Genomic DNA, 16818 nt, shown 5'->3' with positions numbered 1-16818 from the left:
GGGGGTGGGGTAGAGCGCGATTGCGGGGCACGTCATAGGACGGTACCTCGTCTATCACCCTACTCCGGAGCTAGCATTGGCGGGTGCATTTCCTCGAGTATAGCCGGGGGTGCTCTGAGGTCGTGTTTGGGCTGTCAGACATCGAGGGAACGAGTGCACCATGAGAGGACTAGCACGAGGGGGTAGCAGACACGGCAGCTGAAGCGTTGACAGTTGCAGGCGACACACCGAGATAGCTCTCCGGCGTTTGTGCCTCTGCGGGCCATGTCCCCCGTTCTCGTGCGCGAGCGCTCTAGTGCAGAAGAGCTCCAGATAGTGCACGAACGCTTGGATGTCATCCTTCGTGATAGATGCACAACGTCAATACGACGAAGATCCCCGGACCGAGGAGGGTCCTGGAGTTCTTCCCCAGACGGTCGCCCGCTTCGCGCCTGCCTCCGTCTGCTTGGGCCCTCGCTGACATTCTCCGGATAGTGTGGCCGGAGATACACATGGACATCGTCGGAGGCGACGAAATAAACGTGGTGGTATTGGGTTCGACGCACTAGACGCGACTGACGTCCGGGGGCGACCCCGTCTAGATAACGCAGACCGACCGCTATTCGAGCGCGAGACACGTTCTATCCAGGCGCGGGCTGACGCAAACGAGAGCGCTGAGAGTCAGGCGGGAGACGAGGCGATGGCTGACAAGCAGCGGTAGACAACATGGAGAGACGGTCGCCGCAGAGCAGTTAGGCGCCCAAAGGAGACCAGAGTGGTCAGCCGCATATGGTAGTCCGGCACTTGCCGGCGAAACTGTATGTATATTAGCGAGCGGAGCGTGTTCTCTCCACTCCAGTCCTCTGAGCATCGCTCCCGGCGTGCTCGCTCGCTCTCATCCCTCCCCCCACCATTCGCTGACGACTCTGCTTTTTCCTTCTCGACCATCTCCACGTCCGCGTTTGATCACGACTTTCGCATTTACTCGCCGCTGTACTCAATGGAGTCCCCGAACAGACTGTCCCATCGCCGCCGCTCTCACTCCGCTTCATCTCCCATCCCCCGCCGGCAACCAGACGACGTCAAGTGGCGCATATCTGCCAAACGCTCGCGCCCCAGCTCTATTCGAAGCCCTTCGTACAAGGATCTCGCGCACGGCCAACCCGCGGAGAAGTGGGACGTAGACCAGTGGCGGAGAGGCAAGCGCGCCCGCAGAGATTCCAACGTAGGTTTAGCGTCACCATCCTGTTCATCTGGCCACAGCAAACTCATCGGATTTTGTGCGCTGCAGGCGGCGGCGTCGTCCGATGAGCCGTTCGGAATAGGCTCGGACCCCGTCTTTCCCGCCGAGTCGACCACCAGCTTCACGTTCGCCTCGAGCTCGACCGCGCCCCTCGCGAGCACGTCCGCTGCATTCCAGTTCTTCCCGCAGAAGAAGGCCCGCCGCAGCCGCTTCTCGCGCGAGCCGTCCCCCCGCGAGGTCGGCCGCATATCGCCAGACGAGGCACGCCGCATGCGCGCAGATGCTCTCGGTGAACTCCACCGCAGCGTCGTGGAAAGCGGCGAGGGCCTCGTCCGCAAGATGCGCGATTGGGAGTCCCGGTCCGCGCGTCCTGCGGCTGACACACACCAGCCACGGCGGTCCTGGCGGCGCCTCGCGTCGTATTATGGCACACCCCATGCAGCCGAGGCGGTCTCCGAGCAGCCTGAGGAGGACGAGGACGACATATTCGTCGTCGGCGAGACGTCATCCTTCCCCGCTGCGCACAGCGGCGCGCAGAAGAAACGGTCGCTGTCGATGGACGTTGACCTTCCAGAGATAGAAGCGTACTCGTCCCCGTTCGCAGGCCTCGATAGCTGCGACCGCAGCTCGTCGCCCATCGCGCCCTCATCCGGCCCCTCCGCATATTCGTCCGATGACGAGGGTCACGCGGACATGGATGTGGAGCTCGCATCGTCCGCCTCGGGCCCGTTCTCGTCTCCGGCGCTGTCCCATACGTACTCGACGTCCGCGAACTCCTCGCTCGTCTCGCTTCCGCTATTCGCGCACACCAGCGAGCGCAGCGCCGATATGGGAGCCGCATTGCCTACCTCGGCCACGATCACCTCCAGCGAGTTCACTGCTCCCGCGCTGGGATCACCCCCTAGCACGTGCTCCGAAAAGGCCATCGCCGCACTGGCACTCGCTATGGCCAACGGCGCAGTGGGCATCAGCGACTACGAGGCCCTGCGCGCAGGCGAGGGCCTCACTACCCTCGAGGAGACGCACGCTGGCGAGCTGTGGAGCTGAGCGCGGCGATTGTGCGTAGGCGCGAGCCTGCACCTCGCTACCAACACCTTGGCAGTTGCGTCAAGTCTGGCCCCCAAACGTTGTATCTTCCCCCGTCCCCGGCATCTCCCCATCCGCGCAGAAGGAGCGCACTCACGACTTCCCCTTGCATAACAAGTCCGCCCTCGCAAACTCATCACGACCCGCATCATCTTCTCATCATCAAAAGTGCTATATCCACAACACGCAGACACTGTATACCTAACATAACTCTATCCTCTATCTTGTGGCCTCTCTTGGTAAACCGTACACCGGCAGATATTGGCATCGGTGCCCGCGCAACCCTCCCGTCCGGACTCGGCGGATTCCCCGTTCCCGCTCGAACGCTCCCGATGTTCCGTCCAGTTTCGCCCCGCTTCCGATGTCCTTTTCGTTTTGGTCCTCTTGGTTGTTATTTTTGTCTTACACTCTCCATACGCAAACCGTCTTAATCACCTGTATCCCACCCATGCATTCTCCACGTACGTACGTCGAACACACTCTCAGCGCGGCGCCGGCCTTATGATCGGATCCGGCGCGCGCGAACACACCCTACCCAGAAACAATGGCATCGCACTAGCCCGCTTGTATTAATACTAGAACGAGTCGAATATCGATGTAAAATGAACATCTGATGCATCTCTCGCGCGTTCGCATGTCCCGCACCGTCCTGTACTTTCCCGCCCACATTGTTGGATAGCTTCCAGCCAGGGGTATCCGTCCCTCCGCCAGTGTTCGTGTGCTCGCGTCCGTCCTTCCGTGTCGCAGTCTGTCAGGTACCTCCGACGGGCAGATGACGGAACAATCCTAGGTATCTGTCGGGAGCTGTTGAACAGCACAGTTCAGCACCGCGTCAGGCTTCGACGCAGAAGCTGAAGCACTTGCCGTCTCCCGCGTAGCCGAGGGCTACGGCTGCGCCGCCGATAGCCAACTCAGCTCGGCCGGACGGCCACCCCGATTCCGAGTGCCCGCCACGCCCTCCACCTCCAACTGTGGCCCCATCGTCAACGGAACAGCGCCGCGGCCACCTCCCAGTGGACCGGCGCGCCCAACCAAGTCCGACATCTCCGCGTCCCTCTGCCCCTCCGCCTCCGCCTCCCCGATCCCGATAAACGCATGCGGTGGTGCGCGCCGCCGCGACATGTCGGCGACGAGCGCAGACTCGAGGTTGCACGCGAGCGCCTCCGCCGCGGACGCCGTCCACACCGAGCGCTCCTCCTCGAGCGCGCGGTTCGCGGCCGCGAGGCGCGCGGCCTCGTACTCGAGCTCGCGCCGCCGCTGCAGCTCCTCCGCGTGCAGCGCCTCTGCTTTCTGGCGCGCGGACATCTGCAGCACGAGCGCGCGCTTCATGTCTGTCGGGGTGGTGTGTGGTCAGCGTTCGGTGGTGCATTCAAATCGCGACATGTTGAGGGAGGAGGGGAGTTATGAGACTGACCTTCGATGAGCGCGTTGAGGCCTGGGGGCACGTACGTGGACTCCTTGGACTGCGGATCGATTTGCACCCATGGAAGAGACGCATCGTCCGGCATGTCGAGCATCTGGAAGTCCTCCTCGACCGCCGTCTCCCCGTTGTCCGCCGCCTCCGCGCCCACCACCGTGCCCGTCGGGCTGAACTCTGGGCTGTCGGGCGCCAGCTGCGGCGAGACCCTGCGCCGCTTCGACGCCCGGCGCGCGCCGCCCGCGGACGACTCGTCTTCGTCCATGTCCGGATTCGAGGACGTCTCGAAGTCGATCGCCACCTGCGAGACCCTTGCCTTCCCTTTATTCCGCCGCGAAGAAGCGGACGCCCGGGACGGAGGCGCCGGTTTGGCTGATGCGCGCGAGGATGTACGCCGTCTTGGGGCAGTACTAGTCGAGGGTCCCGCGACAGGGTCGCCCATACTCCGTGACATTGATGCCGCCCTGCTCCGGGTAACCCTTTCGACCGCAGGGTTAGGCGAAGACGCCCGCTTCCGACGGACTGGACTTGTGCGTGAAGATGAGGGAGCGTAGTAGGGGGCGTCCGACTTCTCAGTGGACCGGGCCCGGCTCCGAGTTGTACGGGCGGGGAGTTTCTTCTGCAAGCTACCATATCACCCTTTAGACGATGACGATCAGTGGACAAAGTTTACAGCAACGGACGCACTGCGCGAACGCGCCTAGGCGCGAGCTTTGAGGCTGAGACTGGGATGCTGGGCCGGCCGGAAGATCTTCGTGCGAAGTAGTGCGTTCTGCGAAGAGAAGTTAAGCATTGTCGGCGGGACATCTTGGCGCAAGAGGGCCGTTCTTCTCACTTCGTTTCCGAGGGGTCATGAGGACACAGTCTGCAGAAGTCGTCACATACGCTCGCGTGAGTGCTGGTCAGACGTCGATCTAACAGGGATGCGTACCGAGGATGTACTCTGGTCTCTTGGTCCCGACCGCCGGAACACTGCTCGCCCTGCGTGTCGCTGGTTTCCGAGAACGTGTAAGCATAGCTCAAGTAGCTGTGGGGTACTGCACAAGCTTGTAGGGAAGTCCTGTAGAAGTACCTTGCGAAGTCCTCTGCGGGGCACGCGACCGGGGCGTGTCCGCACGCGAGTTGCGCGTGTCCGCCATCGTGTGCTAAATGAATGCAGTCGGAGAGGTATGAGGCAGACGTAAGAGAACAGGAGGAGAAGGCGTGAGCTGCATCGATGGGGCTGAGCCAAGGCTGAGCAGACGATGTTCCAGGGACGCACGTCCCGACGCCGTCTTCAAATTGGCCGCGCCGATCGCCTGGATCTGGCCGCCCCGGGGCCGAGCTCCCGACGCTTCCCCGCCCTCCCGGCCCCACCTCCGGCGCACGCTTAATATATATCTCAAGGGTCCATCCAATACATGTATTACAGCCATAATCTTAGCGTACAGAACGAACATACACGTAGCAACAAGCACCAGTCAAAAGTCTCATGAGACAATACGATCAGAAGGAGGTCGCAGCTGCGCCCAGAACCTTTGCAGCTAGCGCACGCAGAATCTGTATTGGAGGATGCTGTCAGTCATCGCACGCACGGGGAAATGGATATGCAACGTACATCCGCTTTCTGACTGCCTCCAAGCTGGCCGAACACCGCAGCGACGCTCTTCCCCTTCGCGTCCCTGATTGCACCCAGGCGGTTCCCCGCATACGCGCCAGCCATAAGGCCGGGGATGTTGGCGATGATAAAGCCCAAGCCGGCTCCGCAGATGGCACCAACCCACGTCCACCATGGGACATGTCTGTCGACCTCGGGACGAAGCAGCTGTTCCCGTCATATATTAATATGGTACAATCGGCCTGCAGGATGTGTACCCACCTCTTCGAAGACGTCTGCAAACACATGCTCTGCGTCTGGCCTGTCCCCTGGGGTCGGCCCAGCATTGGTCTGAGCACCCGCACCTCCTGCGCCAAACATGTTCGCGAATGTGGAGAAGAAGTTGGCAGAGGCGTTCGGCTGTTCCGTACGCTCTGAAGGACCGCGAGTAGTGTATAGGATGTCGTACTCCTTTCGTCGGGCACCGTCCGACAGCACGTAGTATGCGTCCGCTACGGCCTGTTTATGATTCAATAACACTTCTCTAGAGCATAGAGGTGATTATAACGTACCTGGAACCGCTCTGTAGCCGCCTGCTTCTCCGCTGGGGTCGCATTTACAAGTCTATCGGGATGTGTCCTGCGTAGCTGCAGGGATGAATATCACGCCAACTGCGACACATAACAGGCACTCACTTGAGAGACTCCTTCTTGTACGCCGTGCGAATCTCCTCCGTCGTTGCGGACCTGGGGACGCTGAGGAGCTTGTAGTAGTCGGGGAAGGCAGACATCGTGGGTTGCAGTGCGCATCCGCCTCGCTCCAGCCATGATATAGCTCCGGCAAGGGGCCTGACGTCACTGACGCGCCCCACGTGACCGCGTCTACCTGGGCGTGTACGTGGCATCGCAACTCGCCGTGTATCTTGGGTCCCTGGTAGGCGCATCCATCGTGAGTCCGCTCCTCTCACGGACTTGCTAGACCTGGGGTACATAATCCTCAGCGTCGGTGTACGTATGGTGCATTGTGGCGCTGACCGCGCGTACGCTAACACATGTGCAGCAGCACAGAAGTAGCAACTCGAGTTGCGAACACAGCTTACGGCGTCAGTCTGGCATGGCCCCGTTCTTGATCTCGGCAATACCAACATTTGTTCGAGCACGTACAATCGATGGGGAGCGAATGCGGCTTTCTTGCAACCATACAACACAGACCACCCGGGCCCGGGGGATTGAGAAACGAACCTATGGAAACACCGGCGGCAGAGTAACGGAAGAGCCTGTCATTGTGGTAAAGCAGCACTACATACTGTGCTTTTTCGCCCCGGATTCATGGTACGGATATCACTTCGTGATCTGTAGAACCCTACCTTCAGCTTCTTTCACGCGGGCATGCACCCGCGCCCGACCTTTGTGTCATGATGCCTTACACTGCGGGTACACTGCGGGTATTCCGCACATCATCGTTGCTGAGTAGAGAACAACCTCATTTCACAAACCCCTCCGTCTAGACAACGCACACCATGGACCCTCGACTTCCCAGTTGCGTCGCACTCGATTGGACGACGACGCAGCTACTCGCTGAGAGTATCAAACTGCCATGCCCAGATCTAGAAACAACGGGCGCCGAGCTTAACACATAGGACCTCCTAGTATGTCAACTTCCCTGAGTCACGTCCCTTCAGGTTCGCTTCTCATGTATTCATACTGGCTGACGCCCTGATAGCACGCACATCAACTTCGGAATCCCGTAACGGCATGCGCCTACCGACCCCATATATACCGCCCTGGTGCGGGCGATCTATCCACACGGCCTGTTCACCCACAGCCATCTCGTCCTACTCGTGTTTGTGACATGGAGGACCCGTCTATCATCTACGCTTGCGTCGCGGTTGCGGCCGTGGCCTTCATCGTCAGGTGGTACACCGATCCGGTAAGTGCTGTGTTTATGCAGTCTTGCCGGATGCTATACGCTGATAATCCTCTGCTTATCTACTAGCTGCGGGCTATACCCACCGTCGGGGGCTCTGATCTACCCCTTCTTTCGTATGGTGGGGCATTCAGATGGGTCCATCATGGCAAGGAGATGCTACAGGAAGGCTACGACAAAGTGAGTCCGGGAATGCTCTCAAATGATTCGTACAATCATGCGGCCCTCTTCAGTATCACGGCACGACGTTCAAGGTCGCTATGCTCGACCGCTGGCTGGTCGTTGCCAGTGGCCCGAAGCTCGTGGAGGAAGTGAGGAAGCGCCCGGACGAAGAGTTGGACAACATAGACGGGCTCGGGCAGGTGCGCATCGGCTGACTCTGGCTAAGTGTTTATTGCTCATTTTATTGATACTTCCACAGTTCGTTCAAACGAAGTACACGCTCGGAGAGGACGTCCATAACGACCCGTTCCATGCGGACATCATCCGGGACAAGCTCGCGCGCGGTCTTCCGGCGGTCCTCCCCGATGTCATCGATGAGCTCACTGTGGCGACTCGGGAGCACATCCCTACTGAGGGAGACGGTGAGTACTCGCAGTTGGAGTGACCTACGGGAGTGATTGATTTCTTGTTTGCAGCGTGGTTGAGCGTCAACGTTTCGGAGAAGACACGAGACATTGTCGCTCGTGCGAGCAGCCGTGTCTTCGTTGGACTGCCCTTATGTACGTGCGTCTTCAGCTTCCAAGGCCTCATCCTCACGCAAACCCGATCAGGCCGCAACAAGGGCTATCTCGACCTTGCTGTCGACTTTACTATCAGCGTCATGAAGGACAGGGCAATGATCAACATTTTCCCAGAGGTGCTGAAGCCGTGAGTGACGAACGAGCGAAGCACGTCCACGACGCACGTATTTAACATAAATCCTTCAGGATAATCGGGCGTCTTGTCAGCAAGAGCGCAACGAGTGTACGTCAGGTTGCGGTGTACTTAGCTCCTCTGATCAAGGAGCGTCAACGGCTAATGGCGGAGCACGGCGATGACTGGTCGGAAAAGCCGGTAAGTGATGGTGTGTTGCACTTAACTTGAACGCGTCTGACGAGTAGTGTTGTAGAATGACATGCTTCAGTGGATCATGGAGGCGGCTGCAACCCGGGACCCCTCGGTCAAGGCCATTGTCGAGCGTATGCTCGTCGTCAACTTCGCCGCTATACATACTTCGTCCAACGTACGCCGTCCACAGCTTTCACTGACACTCGATGATATGTTCTTACTCCGTCCTGCAGAGTGTCTCCCACGCACTCTACCATCTGGCCGAGCGTCCCGAGCTGCTGAAACCCCTTCGCGAGGAGATCGAATCTCTGATCAATGAAGAGGGTTGGACGAAGAACTCCATGGCCAAGATGTGGAAGCTCGACAGCTTCCTGCGCGAGTCCCAACGCCACAACGGTGTCAACATCAGTATGTGCTTGTGGCTACTATCTACGGCCCCCGACGTCTAACACGCGGCGGCAGTCTCCCTCATGCGCGTAGCGCACAAGGACATCACGCTCAGTGACGGCACGTATATTCCCAAGGGCACGCTGCTCTCAGTGCCTGTCTACTCGATGCACCACGACGAGTCCCTCTATGAAGATGCGGCCAGATTCGACGCGTTCCGCTTCTCGCGCATGCGCGAGCAGGAGGGCGAGGCTGCGAAGCACCAGTACGTCAACACGTCCATCGACTACGTCTCCTTCGGTCATGGAAAGCATGCTTGGTGAGTCTTTGTCTTTCAGGAGAGGCGCGTGTGGGGAAGTGCATGGCTGATTTCGATCATGACCTGGTGCGGTACGCGGCGCGTGTTGCTCAGCCCTGGTCGATTCTTCGCTGCGAACGAGCTCAAGGCAATGCTGGCGCACATCGTGCTGAACTACGACGTGAAGCTTCCGGGGGATGGAAAGCGCCCTGAGAATATGTACTGGGGCGAAGGCGTGCTCGCTGCGCCTGCCGGGGAGGTGCTATTCAGGAAGAGGCAAGTTTGAGTGCACAGCAGCGCATCGAACTCGAATGTGATCATGGAAATGATTGATATCTTCCCCTTCCGCTCGGTGAGCTTAGTTAAAAGAGACAAGTACAAGTGATATACAGTAACCAGCGTTAACGTTACGCAACAATCGTAAAGGAGTCTTCCGACTCTCTTATCTCAGCCATCCTCTTCTCGAGTTGTTCATACACCAAGCCGCCAAGCTCGACATGGATGACCAGCACAGACACATTCGTCGAGCCCAACGTCCTGTCCGACTTCCCCACCGAAAGATGCACCATCCGCTTCATGTCACCAAACGCCATCTCGACACGCGCACCACCTCCCGCCGCAACGCCTCTGTGCGCCTCTCCACCGCCCGCGCACAGCAGATGCGGCCGGTCGCAGTCAGACGCGCAATCATGCATGTCCGCCTCCACGCGGCCCATATGCGACGAGATCTCCACCGCGGCCCACAGCCCGTGCCCCGCCCTCGTCGGGCACAGGCCCACGTAGATCCGGAAGCACTCCACCCCGGACGCGAGCGTGTGCGCGAACGAGAACGCGAACACCGCATGCGCGCGGTCGAGCAGCCGGCCCTCGTGCGGGCGGCTCGGGAGCCAGTCGGGCGTCTCGAAGCCCGCGCGGCGCAGGCGCGCGACGAGCCACGCGGGGAAGACGACGTAGTACTGCGCGCTGCCGGCCGTGTGGTGCGCGTGCGAGAGGCGGCGCGGAGCGGGGAGGAAGGGCGCGTCGCTGCTGCACGAGGTGATGTAGAGCTCCGCCCAGCGCATGCGCGCGTCGGGCTGGAGCGCGACGCGGTGCGCGAGGGACTCGGCGTCGGCGTAGCGGGCGATGTCTGTGGTGAGCGAGTCGCCGGGCCGCCCGTGCGTGTGCCGGACTGCGAGCCCGACGTGGTAGACGGGCGCGTTGCCTGGGTGGGGGCGTAGGAGGAGCGCGACGTATGGGCAGGGCTTCCGTGGTGAACGTGCGCAGGCGAGGAGCGCGAGCGCGTATCGGACAGTGGAGCGGGACGTGACGATGTCGACGGGCTCGATGACAGGTAGGCGGGCCCGGATGCCGTGGCTGGTGAGCGTGAACTCGGGCAGCGTAGTAGTAGCCAAAATTTGACCGAACCCGTCTTTGGCTTCCTGGAGTGTAATGCGTGAGATCGTGTATAACCGACATCCCCGGATAAGGAGTGCTACTTACAGGAGCCTGTAGGCCGAGGTGCACCGCAAATGACGAAAACGCCCTGCTCATGTGCTCGTAAGGGATGGGCACCAGGTCTGACGCCGACGCAAAGTCCGATGGGGCATCTGCCAATAGTCCTTGGTAGTCGTGAAGGTGCGACGGGGTCTGAAGCATGCAGTCTGAGCAAGCTCCAGGACACAGCGAGCTGCCCCACAAGAACAGTGTCTGGTCTGGGGTCTGCCTCATGATCTCCTCCTGCAGCCGCCGGAACGCGCGCCTCCCCTCCCCGTAGATGGTCGGCATGTTCACGCCAAAGATGCCCATGAGCGCGTACGCCTCGTCTTCGATCCGTGTGGTTTGCCTGCCTGCCGCCCAGCGCATGCGGAGGGCGATCGGGATCGACGAGAGCGGCTTGAGGAAGGTGAGCACCTCCGCCTCGATGCCCGTGATCTCTTGCAGGAGGCCCGGCCACAGGTACTTGTTCCCGAGTGTCTCCCAGTCCTTGGAGAGGAAGACGACCTCCTGCGGGGCAATGAGCTCCTGGAGGGTCCAGCTGCGTCGGAACCAGATGCTCTGGCGGAACGCCGAGTCCGGCGCTGCGGGATCTTCGTCCGTTGGAACGTCTGCCAGATACGCGTAGCACGCAGATGCGCGCGAATACCAGTCGTACATGGAGTTGATGGCCTCGGATAGCTCGGCGCTGCTGGTCTTGTCGATGCAACAAGTATCGATCCACAGCCATTCGTAGCCATCCGCTTCAGCGTACATGCAACACGCCCGAATCTTTGCGGACGCGCAGGAGCGCGGCGTTTTACCGTCGTCCAAGGAACATAAGTCGCGTAGTGCCTGGATGTCCTGGAAGGACTGCTCGTGCTGGCCCCAGACGTGGGAAAGGATCGCATATTTGGCAGGAGGTTCATTGAAGTACGTGAGCTCAGCGCGATCGGTACTGAGCAGCCACATTTGCTGGGAGGGCCTGTGTGGTGCAGGTTGGGGGATAAGAGATGAGGTGTAGTCACTAAAGGAGGTTATTAGAGGTACGGCAACGAGGACGTAAAACGATAGCTGCGCAGTCTCCCTAACAGGCGGCACTGCTTGAGATACTAGCAAGTGCCCCTAGCAGGTTTGCTATGCGGAGGCGACGGCGTGTCGACATCCCGAGCTATGTGAACAGATGCGGTTCAAGGGAGATGTCAAACCGCGCCTGCGTCAGCGCATGACCCAGATATCCCCGCTGAGCTAGGGACTTCCCTGTCAATTCCTAGGACCGCTTACCGCAGATATACGAGACATTTCACATGCACTGTATTTCAAAATGGTCAGCAGATACCAGGATGATGAACCCTATAGCGTCTTGCGAAGACAGGCGACAGACGAATCGGTGCGGGTTGGGCCAAGTGCTCTTCTGGCGGATATGGATACAACATGTTATGATGATACAGACTAGTAACAACTGGACAGTCAGGAACTGAACAACGATAGCGTAGAGGACTCACTGTTACAGGTGCGATTTCCTCCAGTACCTTCGCCGTGCCCTCCACTATAATCTGCCATTCGATCTTGTGCAGCCTCTCTTCAAACGCCTCTATAGGCTCCCCAGGTAGGATCTCCACATTCCGGACCAGCACAGGCTCTCCGCGGTCGACCTCTTTCACCACGCGGTGAACCATAGCCCCGGAGTGCTTGATCTCCCCCTTCTGGAATGCCTCGTAGGCTCGCTCGATCGCGTGTGCGCCGTCGAAAGCGCCAGGGAGAGCAGGGTGGAGGTTAATTACGGGGATGGGCTTGACCACCCGCTTTTCGCCATCGTATGGTCGATCACCGTTGACAACATCGAGGAACCCCTCACTCATGATGTGCATCCACCCGGCAAGAACGACGAGGTCCGGGTTCTCCTGCACAACGATGCGAGCGACTTCGACATCGTAGTCCGCTCGTGTCTTGCCGGGGTTCGCCTTGAGGTATGGCTGGAGGGCAAGGTATGCGGTGGGAATAGGAGGAGTTGCCTGCGCAGCTCGGGTGAGCCCATACGCTGCTTTTCGGTTGGAGAGGACGAGGGAAATTCGGGTGGAGGGAAGCGCGGGGGTGTTTTGGGCGTCGATCAGAGCCTGCAGATTTGACCCTGGGCGCATGCTCTCAGTCTCCTCATTCACACGACAGCGCATACTACTCACCTGAACCCGATATGAGCACGACTATGCGCCTCTCACGCAGCTCCGCGGTTGGGTGCGACATAACGTCGATTCGCGATCACAGGGAGGATGGGAGGATGTGTGCATGCACCGCAAAAGTTTAGCGAGCTGCTTTGAGAACTCTAGATTAAGGTTAGGTGCTGTTTGGTGCTCTGAGTCTCTCAACTTCTCCGGTGTTCGGTTGGTTCTGTGGCCAAGAGCGAAACATATACACGCTTGTGAGAGGTTTGAGAGATGAAACATGCATCATTTGTCTGCAACTGAGATCAACCGCGGTGGAGTGACCGTATAGCAGAGACGGGATGTTTCCCGCCACATTTCCATATTAGGACATAAACCCAGCGTGCTGATTGGCTCATCTCGCGAGGCAGCGTCGAGTGCAACGGGCACTTGGTGCGCGTCTTTGACCGCGACCACCTGCCCAAATCCCTCACTGTCCGCGTGCCAAGGACACACGAACTCGTCTGCCAAGCCGCATACGACCATTCGCAGCACATATATGATACTCAGAACCGACCGTGGTCCACAAGAGTCTACCGTAATGCATGAGCTCGTAGCCATGCCAGCTCCCGACAGCCGCACTTGGAGGGCCGGGACCTGAGGGGCCCTGAGCAGGTGCGTCTCCCGCGCGTTCCCCTCGCGAGGTTGCCGGAGGAAACGACAGGAAACGTCAGAATCTTGGTCGAGATCACAAGCGAGATAGGCGCGTTCCTCAGCTGGACAAACCCCCCATCTGCTCGTCGCTAAGGGCAATCCACCCCGCCCGGTCCTCCCGAGTCCCTCAAAGCCCTGGCGGCGCATGCCGCGCACCCTCGAGCTCTCCCTCCCGCTCCTTCTGCCCTCTTTCATTCTCGACCACCGCGCAGCGTCGCGTTCTCTGTCGGGTGCTTTCCGTACAGGACCGGGTCACCCTTCCGCTGAGATTGTATCTCAGCACCCTCTGGTCCTCGTAGCGCTTCTCAGCAGGACTGACGCTACGTGCGTACACCGACCAGCTGGCTTTTTAATTATCTTCTATTCTCTCTGGACACAATCCTTCGAACACTCCATTCCTTACCCGGGTCTCATCCCTCTACCGGCAACACCAAAGACACTATGAGTGCTGATGCATTCGAACCTGGAGTCGCGATCTCCAGTCTGAGCAGCGACACTGCAGTAAGCCTCGCGATCACACATGCGAGTCTTCTTGCGCTAATACCCGCTCAGATCCAACTCATCCTTGCCGATGTCCCTCTCTTCGCCGTGGGCATATTGGCGTTTGGGGTGCTGATGTTCTTCTTCCTGATGAAGCGCGTCGACAAGTGAGTGCAGGTCCTTCTTTGCGCCGCCTGCTAGCGCTAGAGCTTTTTTCCAGATTGGTCTTCTGCTTGCACTTGTCGGTCCTTGTGGCCTTCCTTGCCGCTCTCTTCGACCTCTCTCAGCTACTCATTCGAGGGAAAGAGGCGGTGGATCTGGGGATCAACACGGCCAGTGTCTCTGGGCTCATCACGGCCCGCGAAGTCTTCTTTGCCTTCTCGGATGGACTGCGCTTTCTGTTTTACTGGGGTTTCGTCGCTGCCATCCCTCTCGGGGAGACCATCCCGGAGAACACTGTGATACACAGCGGTAGCTGGCAACGTTGGGGCCTCCTAGGCAAGATGCTGAAGTGGTTGACTCTGTTGTTGGTGCTCCTTATCACCATCTTCCAGCTCGTCTACCGAGATGTAGCTACGCTAGCGAAGCTTGGGCCGATCTACGAAACCGAGGCAACTCTGGAGATCATCGTATCCGCGGTGTTCATCTTGAAGCTGCTCCTCAACACCTGGGCACGGGTTCCCTCAGGGACCACTATGCCGACGAAGGGAGCCATGCTAGTGCAGTACGCACCCATGATCGTTGCCCTTCTGTTCAGCCTCTGGATTGCGGTGGGCAACGCCATCCTGTGTACGTGAACATTGGCTGCTATGTCTATTCACCCGAAACTGACGGCGACGATGCAGATGACTTCACTGAAACGGCATTGGGCCGCTTCCTGCGAGCGATCGAGCTGTACATCTTGATCGTCTACATGCTCACTGTCTCGTTCCACCATCTCCGCCATCTCTCGTTCTTCCCCATCTACCGCCCCGCGCCGAAAGCACTCTCGCGCGCGGGCACCTTCGAGCGGAATTCTATCATGAAGTACAACGATGAGAAGGTAGCTGCCGTCGCAAGCCCTCCCCCCGCGCCTGAGCCAGTGAGGGTCGACTTCATGCAGGTGTTGGAAGAGCGCTACCGCCAGCAGGAGGAGATGCCTCAGACAGTGATGCGTGATAGCTCCCGCGCGCCCACCATCGAGAACAACAGCCAGCATCAGTCGATGGCCGCCCGTCTCTCAACATGGCTTGGCATTGCGCGCCCGATGCCTCAGCAAAGCCAGGAAGTGCAGCCTTGGGATGTTGACGCGGAACGCGGGCCCTCTCCGACGACGGGAAGGACGCCGACGTGGTACACTGACGAGAAGCCGCGCATGGAATCCCCGCCCCTGCCTCCTCCGCCTATGATCGACGAGGACGAACAGCGCGGCGTTTCCCCCGTTCCGGAATACTCGCCGTGGCCTGCCATGGAGCGCGATATTGCTTCGCCCGCTCCCAGCAGCCTGAGGGATCTCCCACCCGCGCCTGGCATCATCGAACCCGAGTCGGAGGAGGAGGAGACGACGCCTGTCCTTGAGAGGGACTGGCAGGACGTGGAGTATTCCAATGCCGTGAGGTACTCGGGCGTCGGTGAGGACACAGTCGCCAACGCCCTCAGCCAGCAGTACTACCAGCCCGCGGACACCTCGAAGTTGCAAGCCTCCGATCTTCTCTCTCCGTCCTACTCGCGCCCGGGCAGCATGGACGGCGAATACTTGGGCTCACCGTACCCCATGTCCCCCATCGGCTCTGCAGCAGTCACCCCCCTCCCGCGTAGCCGTCCGCTCCCGCCCATGCCGCGCCCCTACTCCCAGATGCTCGAACCAGGCTCGCCCATCCAGCCCGACTCCGCGCGCTCCTCGAACATGTCTATTCTCCTCCGGCGGCAGACGGAGCTCGACGCGTCCATCGCTGCGCTCCGGCTCTACTCTCCGTCCAAGTCTGTAGCATTCGACGTCAGCGCGATGCCCGTCGCGCCCGAGGCCTTCTACAACCAGCTTGCCCAGCCGTCTGTGTCTGCGGAGCGCCTCTCGACGGTGCCCAGTATGGAGAGCCCCGAGCTGCCCGCCCCGAGCCCGGACTTCACTCTCGCGACGCCGCGCACGAACGTCTTCCCGCAGTCATCCGCACGCAGCGAGTTCTCGTTCAGCAACCTCCCGCACGTGCCGCCGCTGAACCGCGGTAGCATGGACTCGGGCGTGTTCCCGCAGATGGGTATTGCGGTCGAGGCACCGAGCGAGGCCGACGATGACGGCTTCTCGCGTGCTGAGTCGCCGATGAGCTCGCTCGCGCCGCCGGTAATGCCCGCAGCGATGGGCTCGCGCTTCTCGGCGGATTCGAGCGTTGCGGAGAGCCGGATCAGGAAGAACGACTCGCTGGGGACGCAGTATGAGATCACGTCGTTCATTGGCAGTGAGTAGTCTCTTCCCGAGTTTATTGGCTGGCATAACTGACTGGGTGCGCCAAGGCTTGTCGGTCCCCAAGAGCAACAAGGACAGCACGATCTCCGCGTTTTCCGCCGTCTACTCCGACGACGGCTCAGTCGACGACGCAGTCGTGAGCACTGCGCAGTTCGTCCGCCCCACGCTCGCCATCCCACCTCCCAGCCAAAGCGAGCCGTCCCCCGCCAGCCTTGCCGCGCCTCCCCAGCCCTCGCCCTTGGCGGCGTCGCCCGTGCGCACGCCTTCCGGCGGCCGCAGAGCTTTGCCTCCCGTCCCCCAGCCCGCAGTGCAGCCCCAGCCCCGTTCTCCGCCCGCGCAGCCACAACCCCAACCCACCCAGCCCGCTCAGGCTGCCGCCCCCATCCCCGCACCGCGCTTCCGTCGCGCGGTGGGCCTGCCCCCACGCCCCCGCCTGTCGGTGGTGAACCTGACCCCGGTCGAGGAGAAGACGTCGCCGACTGACACTGCGACGCTTGCGAGCCCCCCGAGTGGGTCTGGCACCCCTCCGGGGAGGCGGTGGTAAACACCCGCCTTCGCTGATGTCGCCGCTGTCTTTGTCGTCGTTGCTGTCATCGCTGTCGAAAACCCAGATGAGCTACCCTGTGTAA

At 60.2% G+C, this 16818-nt stretch overlaps 7 protein-coding genes across 7 annotated transcripts; 3 read left to right on the top strand and 4 right to left on the bottom strand.

Annotated features, from left to right (window-relative positions):
• Positions 1–979: 979 nt before the first annotated feature.
• On the top strand, positions 980–2836 carry TRAVEDRAFT_62246 (uncharacterized protein; the record flags this gene model as incomplete). The annotated part of the gene is made up of 2 exons (XM_008034285.1): positions 980–1204; positions 1271–2836. The coding sequence occupies 2 exons, from the start codon at positions 980–982 to the stop codon at positions 2267–2269; spliced, it is 1224 nt and encodes a 407-aa protein (XP_008032476.1). The 3' UTR covers positions 2270–2836.
• A 357-nt stretch (positions 2837–3193) lies between these two features.
• On the bottom strand, positions 3194–4179 carry TRAVEDRAFT_33551 (uncharacterized protein; the record flags this gene model as incomplete). Its single annotated transcript, XM_008033810.1, has 2 exons — positions 3194–3639; positions 3723–4179. The coding sequence occupies 2 exons, from the start codon at positions 4177–4179 to the stop codon at positions 3194–3196; spliced, it is 903 nt and encodes a 300-aa protein (XP_008032001.1).
• A 1046-nt stretch (positions 4180–5225) lies between these two features.
• On the bottom strand, positions 5226–6091 carry TRAVEDRAFT_80524 (DnaJ-domain-containing protein; the record flags this gene model as incomplete). Its single annotated transcript, XM_008034920.1, has 5 exons — positions 5226–5264; positions 5323–5529; positions 5584–5820; positions 5874–5940; positions 5997–6091. Coding segments are annotated over 5 exons (645 nt in total), but the record flags the coding sequence as incomplete, so codon positions are not given.
• Positions 6092–7113: 1022 nt separating this feature from the next.
• On the top strand, positions 7114–9692 carry TRAVEDRAFT_55631 (cytochrome P450). The gene is made up of 11 exons (XM_008034208.1): positions 7114–7230; positions 7297–7407; positions 7461–7589; positions 7649–7811; positions 7866–7949; positions 8001–8097; positions 8157–8283; positions 8339–8452; positions 8511–8685; positions 8740–8983; positions 9077–9692. The coding sequence occupies exons 1-11, from the start codon at positions 7153–7155 to the stop codon at positions 9246–9248; spliced, it is 1494 nt and encodes a 497-aa protein (XP_008032399.1). The 5' UTR covers positions 7114–7152; the 3' UTR covers positions 9249–9692.
• A 938-nt stretch (positions 9693–10630) lies between these two features.
• TRAVEDRAFT_110120 (HET-domain-containing protein) lies at positions 10631–11386 on the bottom strand (the record flags this gene model as incomplete). The annotated part of the gene is made up of 1 exon (XM_008034919.1): positions 10631–11386. A coding segment is annotated over one exon (756 nt), but the record flags the coding sequence as incomplete, so codon positions are not given.
• Positions 11387–11820: 434 nt separating this feature from the next.
• TRAVEDRAFT_159445 (phosphoribosylglycinamide formyltransferase) lies at positions 11821–12658 on the bottom strand (the record flags this gene model as incomplete). The annotated part of the gene is made up of 3 exons (XM_008034918.1): positions 11821–11866; positions 11920–12545; positions 12598–12658. 3 exons carry the CDS (start codon positions 12656–12658, stop codon positions 11852–11854), a joined length of 702 nt encoding a protein of 233 aa, XP_008033109.1. The 3' UTR covers positions 11821–11851.
• An 862-nt stretch (positions 12659–13520) lies between these two features.
• Positions 13521–16733, top strand: TRAVEDRAFT_62242 (uncharacterized protein; the record flags this gene model as incomplete). Its single annotated transcript, XM_008034284.1, has 5 exons — positions 13521–13770; positions 13822–13916; positions 13970–14538; positions 14595–16181; positions 16237–16733. Exons 1-5 carry the CDS (start codon positions 13711–13713, stop codon positions 16731–16733), a joined length of 2808 nt encoding a protein of 935 aa, XP_008032475.1. The 5' UTR covers positions 13521–13710.
• Positions 16734–16818: the final 85 nt, after the last annotated feature.

The sequence above is a fragment of the Trametes versicolor genome (genome assembly GCF_000271585.1).
Source record: "Trametes versicolor FP-101664 SS1 unplaced genomic scaffold TRAVEscaffold_1, whole genome shotgun sequence".
NCBI classification, from domain to species: Eukaryota; Fungi; Basidiomycota; class Agaricomycetes; order Polyporales; family Polyporaceae; genus Trametes; species Trametes versicolor.
Note: the sequence above shows the minus strand (reverse complement) of the source record. Positions and strands in the feature narration are given on the sequence as shown.